Source organism: Carassius auratus, unplaced genomic scaffold (assembly GCF_003368295.1).
Source record: "Carassius auratus strain Wakin unplaced genomic scaffold, ASM336829v1 scaf_tig00216959, whole genome shotgun sequence".
Taxonomy (NCBI): Eukaryota; Metazoa; Chordata; class Actinopteri; order Cypriniformes; family Cyprinidae; genus Carassius; species Carassius auratus.
In genome coordinates, this window is record NW_020528816.1 from 230,001 (window position 1) to 249,282 (window position 19,282).

Below are 19,282 nucleotides of genomic sequence, written 5' to 3' on the forward strand. Positions count from 1 at the left end.
TTATTATTATTATTATTATTATTTCTTCAATTAAAATATATATTTTTTACTTTTATATTTTAATATATTATAAATGTATTTTATTCCTATTATGGCCAAACATAACTCGTCTTCAGTGTCACATGATCCATTATAAATCATTCTAATATGCAGATTTGCTGCCTAAGAAACATTTCTTATAATCCATTTTGAATAGAGTTACAAAATATTTAATACATTTAAAGTATATTTTTAAATCTCTATATAATAATAATAACAATAAAGAGAGAGACTGAAAAAACACTGAAAAGGCACATCACAAGTGTCCATCTAGCGCATGTTTACTTAAAAAAATATTTTTTTTAAAGTGCAAGAACATGTCCTGTGTGTACAGCCCCTTTGAAGGTGTCTCCTCATCCACACATTCCATTATTCAGCGTTCATATTTTAGGCGTGTTTGTCCTTTCCTCTTTTCTGAGGGCACACATAATCAAATCTGCAAGATGCCTTCCTGCCATTAAAGGAGGCAGTTGTTTTGTGAGATGCACATATAATGAAGGGATCTCAATATGTGCTATGCTCTTTGAGATGCAACAACTTCAGAATGGATGACAAGATGAAGGGTTTGAATTTAGGTTTGGCAGGGAGGAAAAGATCCCCAGTCAGAAGCACAGGCGCATTATGCATCCATTTACTTTAGAAACAACAGCATATACCTCAGCAGCAGAATGCAATGTACACCTATATTAAATGCATGGGAAGAACACAATGTCAATTTGGACTCTTTTTCAAGTGCCTCATGCACCTGTGTGCCAGTATCAGTGTTTGAGGGACTGAGCGAGTCTGTCTTGTTGTTGATCTGATCTACACTATGGGTCACAGCAGGGGCTCCTGTGCAAGAATAATCTGAATTGAAGCGAGTAGTTGATAAGGATTGGAACAACTGAGATGAAACCCCCTGCAACGAGGCATGTCAAAATCTACCCAGGGTGTCTTTTACATTTCACCTGGTTTTCACACCCACCGAAGCAACTGCACCTGGACATACGTAATGGAAAGAAAGAGGGTTGCCATTTTGGTCCAAGCACCACCTGACAAAAAACACATGTTTAAGAAATCAGAATGATTTTGAATAGATGGCACCTGTAGAGCAACATACTCATTCAACATACTCCACAAATTAATGTCACAGCACTGGAGAGTTTTTGAACTAGCTGACTCATTATTCAGTTCCTGTTAGACTCAGACACAGTGCAGCTATGGGACCAACTTTCATTGGTGGCAAAATGGATGTTTTCAAATATAGATGGGACCGCAATTGCAATTTATTACACATCTTGTGATTTATTTTCTGGTTGCTCTCTCAGGAAACCAATTCAAGCTGGCAAGGGAATACAAGCAAAACCAAGTCACAAGGAGTAATTCTATCGTTCAAATTGAATGTTACATTCTCTAATAAACAGGTCATGGCCAAGAAATAAAGCCTGGCCACAACAAATATCTCTCCTCAAGTTGTGGAACATGACAAAGAATCTAGAGAACAGTCTGCAGCTACAAATTACATAGAAAGCACCCTCAGTTTCTTATATTACAGATTCATCCAAATCCAGACTCATCTTAAACCAGTCAAACATCAAAATCACAAGGATATCTTATATAGCCAAGACTAAGGGTTAATTGCTTAATTGGCTGATGCAGGTGACAGTAATTGAAACACTTTTTCTTATGGGCAACATGGCAAAAAAAAGAAAATATCACAGTATTGTTTTTCCATATAAAATATTGATATTTATCCTAACATTAATTTACAGTTGATGGGGAAATAGATACAGTACTTTACACATGTTTATTAGACATTGAGAATTAATTTAAACATAACTTGTTCCAACGCAATGAAACTCCACAGAGTAAGTTTCCTTTAATCTGCAGACCAATGAAAACCATTTAAATTTTTCTGGGTTCTGTGTTTTATGAATTAATAAAAAGACATCATAAAACAAACCTGTCTAATGAAAATAAATAGCCTAATAAAACCATAACAATTTAATGGATATTTTAAAACATAATCAAATGTAAACATCATGATTACTTTACAACAAAACGTTACATAAAATTTACATAACAATCTTTTGTCAAATCAACTGTATAAATGAAAACAATCTTGGCTTAAATCAAAACAATATCTTGGTTTGTATGATATCCCCTAAACATAATAATATATTATTATTACATTGAGAAGCACATTTTAGTATACAATAGAAATAGATTTCTGTCATTATTTCTTCAAGTTAAACCAAACTTTTATTTTAGCGGTCAGTCATGAAGTTCTTTCAGTGTGTATTTGACAAGTTTATTTATTTATTTTTTCTTCTTCAAATGAAATGGTGAAAAGCTTATGAAGTGACTCTAAGAGCAGCTCTAGAGATGAAGTTTATGTGTTTATGTCATCATGTTGTGAGACGGCAGACACTAAAAACACAGTGAGCGTCACGCATGTTTGAGTTTGTGTAATAAACAAAACTATGCCACTCATTCACACAGAGACACTCAGAACATGCAGACTTATTAGCAGCATGCACTGAATAGCTGTTGTTGGATTTATTTCTGCTGTGTTACTGGCTGTTACCTTAATCCATTTTAAGACAAATGTCCAGAGCCTATCATCATTGGCATAAATTTGATCACAATCTCAATATGATATTGTTTATCGTTTATAGTCCTATAAATATAACATGTCCATATACTGAATAAATGTAAAGTATACTAATAATGATAACACTGAGGAGAGCATTGTAAGCACAGCCATTTGAAACCATTCAAACATCAAAATCACTAGGTTATCTGTTCATGAGAAATTTTGACTAAATTAATCAATGCTGGTGACAACTATTGTTAAACTTTTCAAATATTCCTCTCTTGTTTTCCGCAGTGTGGTCGATCTCAGTATGCAGAGATGTGAAGCCATTACATGTTGACTTCTAAGCCCTTGCCAATTTTGTGATCGACCTATGTTCAATATCCTGATTGAGGTTAATCATTACACCAGCTTGCTGAGACAATAACTTTCTCTCAGACAGCAGGCTTTGCCAAGGACTCTGGGGGTCTAATGTTTTTCCTGTGGCACATGGCCTCATGGCTTATGGCATTAAGATTTTTTTTTTTTAATACTCATTTTAAAACCACTACAAACATAGTGCTTGAGATGTTGGGACTAGTCAAAAGCTCTATCATATTTCACCTCATTTATTGATTCAATTGAATCATTTTAGCAGGGGGCCGTGAAATAAGAATATTCCCTCATTGTCATAATAACTTTGTGCAGCAGAGGTAGACAGTGTAGGGAAGGACATTGAGAGAGCAGAAGATAGTGAGTAATGGTTTGTCTCACTCAGCACTTAAAGGTTGGATCTCTATTACCATCTGAGATAAAATGTCATTCGCGTCCATGGGAAAAGTGGATTGTGATATTTAATGGTGGGTCCTGGGACTTGACTTTCTTTCCCAGAGCTCTCTATCTTCCTGCTACATTATTCACAGGGCTGTCAGCAAGCACCTGGCCAACATACAGCAGCACCTACGTCTGCAGACGCACTGAAGAGTAGAAAATGGACTCGTCTCCAGCAAAGCAAAGCTTTTATTGAGAATGATGGTCCTGCCATGATGGCTTCACAGATGCATTGGGCGATCTTCAAAACTCTAGTGCCCTGAAAGAGTTTGAGAGATTTGTCTTCCATTTTTGATATTTTTTTTTCCTGTTTTCATTGATTGCCATTGCAAGTGTTCTCCACGTGATCTCAAGAAAGGCTTGTTGGGCTGTTGAGCAACATAATTGGGCAAATGCTGACAAAATACCCATCATTTGTATGGAGGTTATGGCTGCCCACTGTCTTAAACTGAAGTGCTCTATTGTCGCAAAAAATCTGTTTATCAGGCTGTTTTAGAGTATGTATCTAATAGCATGCTAATTTTTAAATGAGAACATCTCCTGTGCATTCTACTTACTGATAAGTACATATGCATACAATTTAAAAATCTAAACCTCTCGATGATGTACAAAAGCACAAAGATGTAGAAAAATGTAATTTCCAGATTTTCCAGAAAACTTTGTTGACTGATTATGGTTTTTGTGTTTGTCTGAAATTAGCTCCTATATTTTATGTTCAATTGTTTTTTTTCCCAACATGAAGTGGATGAAATGCACAAAAAGTAGGCTAATACACAAGAATAAAAGCACCCCCTTTAAGTGGCTGATGGACTATGCCATATAATTACAGTTATTTCACCTCATGGTAACCTGTTCAAGATCTATTTTTACCTGATTCATTGAGAACAGAAATAAGAGGCATTGAACGCTTTTAAGAAGCTTGACGTGTAAGAGAGTCTGTCAGTATTTAAAAGCACTTCCTGTACAGTAAGTCCTGTTTTTTTGAGTTTTGTTTTGTTTTGGTGCTTTGTTTGTTTATTGCACATTTGCATACTCTATAAAACAGAAACAAACTCATCACTTGCTGAGATAGATTAATGCAGTCTGCTGTTATATTTGTGTGCAAAGCTCAGCCATGGTAAAATGAGCAAGTCACACAGCAGAGAGAGGAAAACAAATCCACCATAAAGCAAATTTAATGAAGTCCCAAATGGCAATACCACTGAGTATATCTCTCTGGCTTTAAAGACAAGAAACATCCCACAACACCACAAACTGTCCATCAACGTGTTTCTACGGTAATGGAGCAAGTGAACAGTCCAACTATCTAAAAGGTACTGAACTACCAAATATCCTCAATCTGCACAGTTTAGTACATGATCCAGACAGCAATGTGCTGCTATTAGATGGAGCCAACAGCTTCTTGTTATTATTTGTGTAGAACTGAAAGCCCATTCACCTCTACCGTTCACATTCATCACTCATGTAATGACTGAACAGAAGTGGATTTAACACATAAGCTCTGTTGCAGCACCTGCTGTTTACCTAGACAGTGATTTAAAGCATCATAGGCCTCCCTAGGCAAAGACTGTTTGTGCTGCCTTCCAAGATACCATGTATGGGCCAAAAATAAATAAATAAATACAACTTTAAGAAATGTGCAATGTTTCTTGAGCATGTTAGAGTGATTTCTCAAGGATCTTGTGACACTAGAGACCGAGGCAAAGGCTAATGAAAATTCAGCTTTGCCATTAAATGAAAAAAATTAATAAAAAATAAATATATGTTAAATAGAGAACAGTTATTTTGACAGAATTATGACTTTTTTTTTTGGTTAACTATTCCTTCAAGGAAGCGAAAAACTATACTGACATTGAAAAAATGACTTTTAAAGTCTCTTTAGTAGAATAGTTTCTGCTAATAATATAAAAGGAGATGCAAATGTAAATGAATTTATACTTCAGATTGTTGATATGTTGCTGCATTTGTTCAAAATCAATTGTTATATTATGGTGGCAGAATTTTGAAGATATTTATGTTTCAGAATAGCACGTGCCACCAAGCAAAACAAAAGCATGTCAATATGCATGTTGCTCAACACAGCATCAAAAAAAATATGATTTGTGTTTTTTTGGTGTTTGAACTGCCAAGTTGGGCCTGAGTCCATCGTTAGTGCCAAAGATCTGGCAGATACGGTTCCCAATTTCCAGACAACTGTACAGCTGCCTGATTGTTTAACAGACGAAAGAATCTATCTGAAATCTATAAACAAAGCTGCAAGACCATCTTCAAAGAATTAGACTGACACAATTTGGAAAGAAACCAAAGGTACCTGCTCTAATATCCATTTGACACAGGTTTAACCTTATTTGCGTCAAAGCATCTACTACTTTAAGGGATACTGAGGGATACTACTACTGAGGGGTAAGTGAAGAAGTAAATAGTTTGGGTAAATGAAACAGCTTTGGGTAAAATTAAACTTAAAGTGAACCTTACTTGAACAAGAAGCAGCCATTTCCAATCAGGCGGCATTGAAAGCCAAATTGCAATCAAACAAAATCCAGATGGCATTGTGAGCCACACGCTGGCAAGGATCAAGAATAGGCTGCGGCTAGAGCAGGAAGATCACACCACCATCATTAGTTTATTATCCAACAGTGTCGTTCACCTTACACACAGAATCAAAATCTATATCTTACAGGAATAAAAGTACCCAAAATACTGAAATGGGGACATTTAAAGCCTGTTGTGTTTTTGGTGATTAAAAATAATAATAAATAAATAGAAAGGAGACCAAGTCTCAAAAGAATGGAAAAGTAGATGAAAATTATAATTAGTACGCAGTCAAATATAAATAAATAAACTGTAGCCCTGCAATAACATAGAAGGTTTTTAATGGATCGGAACTCTTTATACAATGGGATAAACAAATTAATCTCGCCATAAATGAGAGTTTGGATGATTGGTCTTGGCAGGCTGGTTACAGATTCAAGTGGTGAGTGCCAGATTTTACATGCCTGAGTGAGAGTGGGTGGAAGCCTTTATTCGTAAGACAAAAGGGAAAGAATGGTAGATTTTGTGTAACACCATCAGATAAGTATGAATTATTTTCTCACAACATAGTGAAGGAAGATTTAAAACCTTGAATCTCAACTTATTTGGGGAGGAAGAATGTTTGCACTTGGCAAAGTGAGAGACGATTATTGACATGCTGGATAGACAGTGATGTAGTCACCAACATATTAATCTGCCCTAAGAACAAAGCTGATGTTCTCACTCTGCAATCACACGCAATCTCATGCAATTCTCCTATTATGCCCCTTTTTTATAATTTATTATATCAGTTTGAAAATGCATTTATCTATAAATGTAAATTAGCTGCTTCTCCTCGCCCCCTTTCCACAATAGGGCTGTGCCTTTACATCTTGTACCTCAAATACTCTGCCAAAAATCATCTGTTTGGTTTAGATTAGTATGTCGTTCATGCTGAAATCATGCGTTTTAAAGCAATATCAATTTAAACTTCTAATATAGGCTTTTCTGAGCGCACACACAGAAAGTGGCTGTCACATGGCATGTGAGGACTAAACTAAATTCTTTTTAATGTCTTATTGCGCTTAAACTGCCACACACACACACAAGGTTATGTCAGAAACACACATATGTTGTGAAACACATAAAAACTGTCAGTTATGTCTCTGAAGATAAACAGCAGGGAAAAAAGAGCATGTTTATTTCAGATTTGTGTATTAAGTGACTGCAGTAATATACAGTACCTACTGCTGTATATGCTGTTATTATGAGCCAAACAATAAAATAAAAACAGAAAAACACTCACTGCTCTGCACCCGATAACTAAAAAATGTAAATGTGATGGTACCAGGTTTCTTTAAGTACTGGTGGTACCGAGTGCCTGGTCAACCCGGTTTTTGATGCATACATCGCTATGATTTCCGCAAAGAAGAAAACTTTGACGGAATCTCAAAATCCAGTCATGAAAATGAAACTTACATTTTAATATGGACAGTCACGGAATTTGTCAAAGAATGAATGACAGAGACATGCGGGTTTCTTTATTACATAGACTGAAGCGCATCTGCCATCTCAGTGAGGACATAAATACATAAAGAACAGCACCAGAACTGTTCTGAATCACTTCACAAGCATTTTGTCATTTCATCTGAGTAAAACCAGTGTCAATTTAAAGGTATTCACAGTAACCCGTGAAAATAAGTTCATTTTTACATAAAGGCATTGTGCTAAAAATATTACTATTATTTAGTAGAATGTATGTGATACTGCTACTACTGTTGAAAAAAATGTATACAACTTTTTAAAGAAATAAATCACAAAATATTTCTTCCATGTTTTAATTTTAATAGCAAATCCCCTTTATTTACCAAAAAAATAAAATGTGTTTAAATTTCATTAATTAAAAGACAAATAAAATTTGGGTGAAACTTGTTTACTGTTTTTCATAATTATATTACTTGTAGAAAAAATTTAAACACAATTTTAAATAAGTATAAAGAATGGCATTGGTTTTATTTTTAGTGATAAAAAGTGTGTGTTTTTTTTATTATTAGTATATTTTTGTGTTTTGCTTTGGTACCGAAATTGGTACAGACAGCCCTGGATTTTCACTGGTATCCGTACTGAATACTGAAATTTTGGTACCGTGACAACACTAATTCAAACTGATGTTCTTGCAAATGCTAAAGCATAGTGTACATCATGTTATAATTGGACACATTTTATTTATTTATTATTATTATTTATTTAATTTTTTTTTTGCAATCTCTCTGTATGCAGACTTGATTTTTGTTCTAAACCAATTTAATGCAAATTTTATTTTAATATGAAAATTATTTATTGTTTGTGCTTGAAATGCAATGTTAATTTAATTCTTCTTGTTGTTCTTTCTATTTTATTTTTATTTATTTTTTATTGTTCAGTGGAACACAAAAAAAGTTGCTTGTGTTTTAGAATAAATGCATTTTTTTGTTGTTGTTTTCTTTCCACCACCCCAGTTCCTTTTTTTACCAGTATTACAAAATGCAAAAAAAAAAAAAAAAAAGAAGAAGATTATGGCAACATTTGTCGATTTCATAAAAAAACAGCCATCTAGGCACACAGTTGGACAATTAGAAATACCAAAAAAGGTCCAAGTCATTTGCTCAAATTGATTCCAAAACAATATTATATTTATAATTGAGAGCAACACTTTCCAAAAACCATAAAGCCCAGATAAAGACACCCTCCATCTGTGTTGTGGGACACAGAAAAAAAAAAAAAAAAAAAAAAAACATTTTTAAACAGTCGCACAATTAGGACATCTTTTTAGGCCATCAAAACCTAATCCTGCTACAGTATAAGCCAATAAATTGTATTATATACAGCCATAGACTCAAACCTTTAAGGCGAAGCCCTCTTGGTGAACTGTACAGAACAGACCAAGATACAATTTGACACATAATTATAGTAATTATCAGTATGTGTGCCGCTTATGAAACTAAAGCTACACTGGCACTCTGTGTGACCCATTTTGCCTGTATCACTCTGTACTTAGACCATCAGACTACACTCTCCTGCCAGCCAGAGTAATGAGAAAGCATCAAACATAGGCCTCATCATCCTTTCTGTTTGAAGTTTGCCTAAAGAAAAAAAATACACCTGTGAAAACTACACTTGAATGACTTGCTGGACATGTTGAGATTGTACGCTTTTCTTTTCTTTTTACATTGCAAGAGAGACTCGTTCAATTTCTAAGCTGCCACAGATGGTTGTACACTCCTGGACATTCTGGGCATTGTTATGGAAAAGTGGATATGCATATGGAAAACAAGCTGGCCATGATGTCTGCAATGATCAATCAAGCAAATACCTTGATGTCATAAAGAGAGGCAGGGAAATGTTTGCAGACGTGACAGATGGTTGGTTAAGCATCCTGTCGATGGGTGAGGGATGGCCTACATGAACACACATACCCAAATCTCCTTCTGTCTGCCCCCCTCTGGGGATGCAAAGAAGTTTTTCCTGGTAGTCTGTTCTCACCAGTCCACATTGCTATAGTTGATACAGACAATGTGCATTAGCAATGGATTCTCCATCAATGTGCTGAATGGAAATGTGGAGCAGATCTTACAGTACACAAGGGAAATGCAGTCTCAGTTTTTAAACATCATTATAAGATCAGACATTCTTCTCTGATCGTATAATGATGTGTAAGAACCGAGACTGCATCACTCATTGGTCTTATGGGGTGAGAGCATAAACACACAGAGAGCCTATACATATACTCCTCTCGTGTGAAAACACCCACACACACGAGGAAGAGAGAAAGAAAGACAAAAAAAGCGTCACAGGCTCTGAAGATCCTGATAGGGGTCATTTATCCTCTGATAATACCAACCAGGCCAGACAAAGCCAGGGGCAGCTGGGTTTCCAGGCTATTTCAGGGCCAAACGAAGAGATTCTCTAACTTTTGTTCGTGGTGATGACTTTTGTCACAATGTCTTTCCTAGCCAGACTGTAGAGGCTTCTAACTTCCCTTACAGGAATACAAATTAGCTCTAGCTCCTTTAAGGGGGAAAAAAAAGTTCCTTCTAACTTTAAAACTAAACCTGGCTCATACATTAGATCTATTTTGTATGTGGGAGGTCTTGTTTGAAGGTTCACTTAATAAGTAAGCCTCCAACCTTAATTAATTCCCTTTACAGCTCACTTAAATATGCACACATGTTCTCTTAGTCATGAATGTGTAATGTTTCAGCTCAGAGGCTGTCCTTGTCTGATAATAAAGTGTTTTATTCAGAACAAGAAGCTCTTACTTTTTCACTTTTATGTTGTTGGATGAAATTATAATTTTTCCACCTTCATAAAAGTTTGTATGAAGTACAAGATCCAAATAATTGTCAGGGAGAAACACTTTCACATGAAAATCCAGTTGAAGCTTAGAGAAAGCATAGAATCATACATATTAACAGCGGTAGCAGCGCTGAAATATTGTTTTATTGCCTATATTGAAAGGAGCCTTGTTTGGATGTTCATTGAGCCGTTAGGTCTCAGACCGTCCGATATACAAATATATCTAAAAAAAAAAACACTCCTTAATTAAAAATGGATCATTTTAAATGATACCAGCAATGAATATGGTTTATAGCTAAAATATATTTTAATATATGACTTTCTACAGGGGGTTATGTGAAAAGGAAATTGGAGTTCCTGCTTAAAGGAATAGTCCACCCAAAAAATTAAATTTGTATTATTACACCCGCAAGTTGTTTTAAACCTGTAAGACTTTATTTATTCTGTGAAATGTGATTTGGATCTCAGCATTCTTCAAAATATATTCTTATGTAAAACATCCGACTGAAGATATCTGGAAAAAAGGAGACATGTTTCAAAGAAAGTCATGCAGGTTTGGAATAAGATGAGGGGGAAATGGAGTAAATGATGACACCTTTTATTTCTGGGTGAACTATTCCTTTAAATGCCTTATTTGAGGATGGATTAATTGACTGTGGACAGGAGAGTATTTATACTTGGTCACTTCAATTCAATTGGGCATGTGCACATTTCACTTACATACTGGTCAAATACACCATCTAATAAAAAAATCTAATAATTTCTAATATATGCACGTATTTATATATTTACACACAATTAGCAAAAATTCCCATAAAGCATTAAATAAATATGTTCTATTTACTTATTTATTAATAATATATATGAATAAATATATAATGTTCTCTAAATACTCACATAAAGTATTATGGTAACTTTTCTGTTTTTTTCTCACTGTGATGCAATCAAGTGCTGGCTCATATTTATATAGTCAACCTTGCAGATATAAAATTACTTGTATTACTTATACAGGTAGTAAAGACAGTGAAAATGTCAGAAGCTGACAGAATGCACCGAAAATCATAGCAGATAAAAAAATCTAAGAAAGAGGTCATTGCTGCAAAACGAGTAATGATGATAATATTCTATGAAAAATGAATCTGCATATAGCCTATTCTTTTAGTTTATGGCAAACAAAGGCGAAACTACATGATACACGAGGCAGAGAAATATCATTATGTATTATTTTACAGAGAAATAGAGATGGAAGTGTAAAATGTGAGCTCAAAGGATGCTGTTTTAAGTAGTGCTTTTGACCCTGCAGCTAAGCCGCTTCGAGAGCATTACCCACAGCATTGTTACTGCTGCTGATTTCTTTTCAAAGGCGTCGTGCAACACTGTGTATACACCGCAAGCAAGCGGTGCAGTGCAATGAAATAAAGCAAGACCATTGCATCAGTGTGGTGTACATTCAGCATAGCTGTGGTGCATTCATCTTTGTTGATGTAATAAGAGTGATCATCGGTGATCAAAAATCAAGAATGTGATATTGTCGATTCATCCACGGTGTTAATGTTAATGCTGTCATCCACAGTGTTTGTGCGTAATTTGCATAAAGAACAAAGAAACTAAGAAACTGCTTTATTAGGTAAAAATAAACACAGACTTAAAAAAATTCAGACTTTGCTTTATATGGGTTGCCAAAGACACGTTTTATAATAATTTACACTCATCCTCAACGAGGTCTCTGTGGAAACTCATCCCACACCTTTAAAAGTTCAGCTTAATCGTTACAGTAAATCACACGGTGTCTCACATTTGCATGAATTCTTCACAGAGAGAGGACTACAGTTTGAGACCCTGGAATATAGACGAATAATTCTGTTTGCGTCAAATCTGTAAAGACATTTGGAACATTTCATTTTTATTCAAATATTTGTGGAATTATGTAACCATTAAAGTTTTAAAGGTTTGCTCAACCCTAAGACCACAAGCTGAGAAACCCTAGAAATATATCAAACACTGACTTTACAAAATCATTGATGGAAAATGCCCTTTTTACATTTTAACCACCGACTGACTAATAAATAATCAGAGTCGCTCTGCAGAGTCGTCTATAGCTTTATATAATAATGACTAGTCCCTCTGGAGGGGACTGGAGACATAAAGCACAGTGCTATAACACAGCTTATTTTGCATAGCAGACTGGAGAGATTTCGGGAAAGATGGAGAGCGATAGAGAAGCTGAACGACTGTGCAGAGAAACTTGACCTCATTCTCTTAATGGAGTGCTGTGAAGCAGACAGCCGGCGCTCAGCTACATCATTATATTTTGACTCAAACGGACCAAGTCCCAGACCTAATCCACGGCAAAGAAAAAGAAGAAAAATAGCTTTGAATATCCTGGTCAGATACTACTGCTCACCTGCATGTCTAAATCATACATTTTATAGAACTTCTGCCAGAGTATTTTTTTAAAACACAAGGCTATTTTGTAGCCTTTAATACAAGTTCCCTACACAAGAAACAAATTTCACACACAGTGGGCTCCAAAGGTTTGAGACTTCCAGTAATATTTGTGGTAATTTTTCTAAAAGAATACAATTATTTTCATTAGAAATTTGGCTATAAATGCAATTACATATAGCCTAATATCATACCTACTAAAATCTGAGAACGATACAAGAGCACTTTGCTATATATATATATATATATATATATATATATATATATATATAAAGGAGTTTACATAATCAGTGTCACAAATTTGCTTTTTTTGACCTAGAAATAGTGCAGAATCAGAAACGTAGTTTTCATTTGATGTCAAAGTGTACTCAGACTTTTGCAACCCACTGCTTAAATCTAAATATGAATTGTTCATGGACATAAATAGAGGTATACCACTTGGTTTATCCTTAAGTCACAAATGTGTACATATTCTAAACTATAGTCTAACAAGAGCTTCTCAAGAGTGAATTCTTGCATTATATGAAACATTATATCACACCAAACGAGGAGAAAGCAGCAGTAAATAGTGTCTAATGTGACATGTAAATTGAGTGTGTGCATTTCATATGTGGTTTCCTTTGATCAACGCAGTGAACGCTGAACATGAAACACTACAGATCCTACATTAGATATGTTTAGCCTACAATGAGTAGGATTACACTCTGCTATTTTTTCCCTTTTCTTTTTTAAAGCAACATTTTCTGCAACAAATACCCGTATTGTCAAAAATATCCACTGCATGCCATGGCCATTTTAAAACATGTATTTCCTTTGAAAACAAAACCAACTAGATGCCTCACAACAATAAACTTTGTCCAAAACAGTCCAGCATGCTCACTGCAGGAAAAAAGCTGATTATGCATCCTCAAAAAAAAAAAAAAAAATCAAATTAAAATACAGATGCTTTGACATGCATGTATTTCATATACAGACAATATGCTTTTTCAAGCGCGCTCCCTAATCCATAAGGCATTAAGGTTTCCAACGCCAATTTGCACTTCAAATCAGTGGACCCCGTATGTTCGTAAGCCCAGCAACACCCTGTGGATCCACACGGATATGAGTGACAAAGCCATTTATGATTCGGCACAGGCCCAGAGGAAGTGTCAAGCAGTTCTCTGCACGGTCTGTTCATGTGCTTCAGGAAATGATGTTATTTTCTCTGAAATGCCTATAACTCCTACCGTGCCCCTTAGGCTGCAAACATAACCAGTCGATCCATTAATACTCTCACTTCAACCAGTTGTTGGCTACCAATTGTTAGCTTTAACCAATTACATCCTTGCCCTTGAGTAACTCATGGTGACTTTGCCTTTTCTTGCTCAGGGGTATTTTCCTACTTTTCCTGTTTTTTTTGTCACCAACATTTACTATCGGGGAGTTGTGCTCAATGTAAGGTTACAATTGAGAATAAAACACAGGCGAACTTACCGTTCTCCTGATCTGATTTGTTGTCCTGCTCTGTGTCTGTGAGTGTTAAAGCAGAGTTGGACCGGCTGGACAGCTGCGAGTCCCGTCCGTGTACCTTAACCCATAGCATGGCGCAGTCAGGAGAAATGCCCCCTGCGCTCTGCATTTGGTCTGCTCCGCTGAGCTGTGTATGATGACTGAGTCCGGTCTCAGCACAGAAGCTCAGACCACGGCGAGGAGTAGGGCCGCATATCCCAAGCTGTCTCAGTGACAGACCCTGGCCTGCAAGATTCAAAGTGCATACTTAATACAGGGAGTGTAAGCATAAAAAATAGAAGTAAAAAGTAAGCAAAATAATTGAACTTGCTGAAAAACAGCAAAACACACAGTATTTAATTATTGAAACTTGCATTCAAACTCTTGCAGTACATACACTTTTATATTAAAATATTAAAATCATTTAAATAAAGATGTAGCCACAACCACAGCAGTTTTATATTCCCAAGTACGTTTGTTCATTTCTGTGGTGACTATTCTTTCTTAGCAGGGAATGAATATATATCTCTCTTTTTTTCAGAAAATCTATGTTTTACATTTGTGTTTTTGTTCTCCCCACCAATACACAGATTTATTTGACGAAGGAAATTATTTATGATAAAACAAGTACAACTACAAAGAATACAAAACAATTCTAAAAAACTGAAAAAAATCAAAATATTTAAATAACCTTTTTTGTGTGTTGCACATTTTAATTGATTTTTTTTTAGACATTTTCATAGAGAAAAATGGATTTAGATAATAGTGAATACTCGATTCAAAGTGGCCCTTGTACAAAAGAATAACATCACAAACGGAATTAATCTTATCAATGGATTTTTACTCAGGATAAAACGTGACAAACCAAGTTAAACTAATAAACGGTAACATTCAGACAGTTTTGGCAGAACGAATTCTAAAACTGATTTCCTAATTATGGGCACATTTTGAGATTAAAAATTATATTTAGTCAGAGTTGAGGAGTCTGTTTTAATGGTTTGTTTTAATATACTTTCTTTTTGTTTCATTAACATTTCTGTTATATTGTTTTCATACTTTCATTAACAGTGATGTTAATAAAAAAAATATGAAGAAACAAAATTATACCTACTTAAATCAAATAAAATATAAAAAAAAGGGCAAAAAGAGCATAAAAAATAATGCCTGGTCTGATTATATGTTTATTAAATGGAAAACATTTGAATTTATTTATTGCACACTTTTAACTTATTTTATAATTGATTGATATTTGATTCTTAACAGTGAGCATTACTTGTTGTATAGGCTTATTTAACTTGCTTAATAAATTAAATTTTCTTATTTATTGACCTTCTTTTCTTTTTCAGCAGGTGAATCTGTTCATCTGAATCTGAATGTGGGGAAGCTCTACCTCTTCCAACACAAGTGCACAGTACAAAATAGAAACGGTTCCACTTCATATTAAATTCACCTCGAGACTCGCCACACCTCTACTTCCATCAGCTCTGCTTTTAAAACCATATTCTTGCAGCAGCAAGCATACGCTGAGTGCTTTATGACTAAAAACTCAAAGAGTAGGTGACACATGAAAATGAATACACCGGAATTTAAATTATGAGTACACTCATAGATACTAAACAAAATAACTCAACGCAAGTGCTGACATTAATTACCACATGAGGGCATTATCTGAAATACACATTTTGAAATACTGCAAACTGTGGAAGCCAATGCAAGGCAAATTGCCACGATCTCGCCAGGCGGTGATTAAAATAAATGACGGAACATTTGTATCATGAATACAGGCAAGATTTCTCTCCGTCTGCTTTTGTGCCGATCAGGCACAAACACGGATGCTAATTAAAGCCATCCCCTAAGTGTAACAGCCTACGGTTATGGAGCACACTATAAAGCACAATTAACCAACTAAGTGTATTTCTAATGAAATTAAATTTGAATGAGCAGTATCCTACCCTTCCACTTAAATCATGATAAACCATCAAATATTTATGAAATCGTTTGAATACTTTGTGAATAATCAGCAAATGAGTGTCTGGTGGGCTTTGTTAAATATCAAAATGAAATGAAAATGAAGGTGTCCAACCTGAATACAGCTGTCTGACAAAAGTGTTCTGTGCTGATTTAAAGTACTTTAATTTAGACTGCCTCAATTACAGGCTGAAATAATGTCTGCAACTTAGTCAATTAAACTAATTAAAATGTCATTAAAGGGTTAACATTTCTAGATATTCAGTGCTATGAAAAAAAAAAATCCATTATTATGGCTTGGTCTACAGTATATAAAAGGTATTCAAGATATTGAATAAATCAGAAGTAGGTGTTGGATCACAGTGCAATATAGTGGTTAAATTGATCAAACTATTATTGAAAAAATTGTTTATTGAACATTAAATGGTCTTCAGTGTAGTTCCTTTAAAAGTTATAAAGAATAACCTTCCCATGTTATCTTGTATATACAGTAGATGCTTAAAAAAAAGAATACAAACAAATCTAAAACATTTAATTATTATTATTATTTATTTATTTTATGTTTATTTATTTTTTATCCAGGATTAAAAGCATCCATATATGGTAAACATTTAGCAAACTTAGTAATATTATTCATAATTATATTATATATCATAATTATTATTATTTTTATAATGGATTTGTAAATGTGTGTGTGTGTGTGTTTGTGTTTTATTGTATATCCAATTAAGGCAAACTTTATGAAATAATCTTTGGCAAAAAAAAATTCTCTTTATTGTTTTGTAAAGGACAAGGGATTTGTTTTCTGAATAAGACTGAATTAAATCTAAAGATGTAAAGTATGCTCCACTGTGCACTGGACTTATTTAATTTAGAAAGATATAGTTTGATTACAGTATAAAATTCTGCCTGCTGAAAATAAATGACAGAAAATCATTTATATACCATAAAATACCATAGATTTTCTAGATCTATGTATATGCAGTTTAGTGCTGTACTACTGCATTTCTTTTTTCTATGTTTTGCTTTCAGCATTTCAAATGTCTGTTTTTCTTTTCCTTATTTAAAAAAATATAACATTTGCAAGCTTGAAGGACTCCAGTCTCCTGTCCATATGGGGAATGTTAAAGAGCAATTACCTGGAGCTTTGTATTCCTCGGTCTCCCTTGGCACCATGTCTGGCATGCGGTGCCCATAAAGCCCCTGGGTGGATGGGTGTTGATCAAAGGCCTTCAGTGTCTCACTGGAGCTATAAGACTTCTGAGTAAGGACAGAGGATGAGCCAATGTGACGGCGGTTGCCGGGACCCTCCCTGTATTCCTCCCCCTCCTCTCTGTCTCCTTCCCTCTCGCAATCTCTCCCTCGTTCTCTCCTGCTCCGAGAGGGAGAGCAGTAAGGCCGACGCTCCTTCACCTCCATGCTACATTCATGTTGTGTTCCTCCTCTTCTACGCTTCTCTCTTGCTGCTGTCTGTTCTAGTTTGCTTCTTTCCAGCCGTCCGTCTGTCTCTGCACCTCTTTCTCCACTCTAATCTCCACTCCCACCTGCTAAGAGACGCAAAGAAACACTGCTTAGTGAGAGAAAGAAACAGGTAAAGAAGGAAACAAAAGAAAGAGAAGACAAGCGGGATGCTGACACAAAGATTTAGCAAGATGTCGCTCCTGCGTATTCACCATGTGTCTTATACAGCCTTTAAAGAACAATTAGTCACTAAGATAAAGTAAGACGGGGCGCAGCGACTGGCATTTTTCTGATAACAGTGTTCAGTCTCTCAAGGGTTGTAAATACCTACATTTTTGCATTTACATTCACAATATTTATCTATCAAGCACATTATGAAACATAATTAAATAATAAGAAATGTATTTAACATAAAATAGATTATAAAAAATATAATTATATTATCTTGTATTATATGTTAAGTATTGTATTATATTATAGGTGTAAATAGTACTGAAATTTATCATATAAAATAAATAAGTTGTGTGTGTGTGTGTGTGTGTGTGTGTGTGTGTTCATGAAATAATATTTTGGAATTAACTGTTTTTTTATATACAATTAAAGTCAATAGGGTCCAAAATTAATTAAATTATTTAATTATATGATTGTTATTATATTTAGCATTTAATTATTTACATAATACATAAAAAACACTTGACTTAAAAATATCTACTATTATCTTCTACTGTGCTCCACAGAAGAAAGTCATATTAGAAGGCTAAATAAAGACAAATGAATGATGTAAATGATGAAAAACTGATAATGTATTGATGTAAACAATGACCAATTAAAAAAAAAAAATCTTGCTTTCATTGCACTGGCTTTGTCATTAGATATCCAAACATACTTGTAAGTCTTTAGTAGGTTTCCTGGGAGGTTTGTGCCAAAACTTCGATAGAGATAGAGAATTGGATGAGTTTCACTGGTATGTGAGTTTAAGGATATTCCAGGGCTTCTTTTTGAGTGCTGTCTATCTTATCTAGTGGAACAGTCAACACACAGACTGACACAAGTGCAGTACATATTTACTGAGACCCCACTGTCAGTTTAAAACAGTATTAAGAGGATAAGAGAAACAATGAGGATAAAAAAACACTGTAGTAGGAAATAGAGGAGACTAGGTCAGCATTACTGCAAACGACCACAGTAATGGGATACGACTGGGCTAAAATAAATGATGCGCCAGTATCAAAATGTTTCTGTCAGAAAGAGAGAGTGAGCTAGAGTTTATTAGACAGTATTTCAGTGAAATAAGTTAGGTGTAGTTCTCTTTATAGCACTGGTCATTTTATCCTCTTGTGTGAGTACGATGTTGCACAGAGACACAGTGAGCTGACTGAACACAGCAGCAGAAACCCTTTATCTTTCATTGCATTTGGACAGCACCCACTGAGCTATCCCGGGTAACACGGCCCCCGTATTCGGATCAATTTAGATTAGTCAGCAAGGGAGGATCAGACATACTAGTCTAGCCTTAAATGTCCTTAAAACTGGTCTCAGAGTATAAGATTATCAACAGATTAATTTCCAAAGACAAAAAGAACGATGGCTGTTTAGTGAGCAATCAAATGCACTGAAATAAATACAAAAATACAAGTATGCGCGCTTCCA

General features: G+C 34.9%; 1 protein-coding gene across 1 annotated transcript in view; it reads right to left on the reverse strand.

The window, feature by feature from the left end:
• The window catches only part of LOC113099542 (teneurin-3-like), a 97,090-nt gene that overhangs the window by 68,138 nt on the left and 9,670 nt on the right, over positions 1-19,282 (reverse strand). Inside the window, exons 2-3 of the mRNA XM_026264402.1 lie at positions 17,311-17,718; positions 14,189-14,449 (exon numbers count right to left, since the gene is read on the reverse strand). Coding sequence (XP_026120187.1) covers positions 14,189-14,449; positions 17,311-17,590 — 541 coding nt within the window. The 5' untranslated portion in view covers positions 17,591-17,718. The remainder of the gene's footprint in view (positions 1-14,188; positions 14,450-17,310; positions 17,719-19,282) is intronic.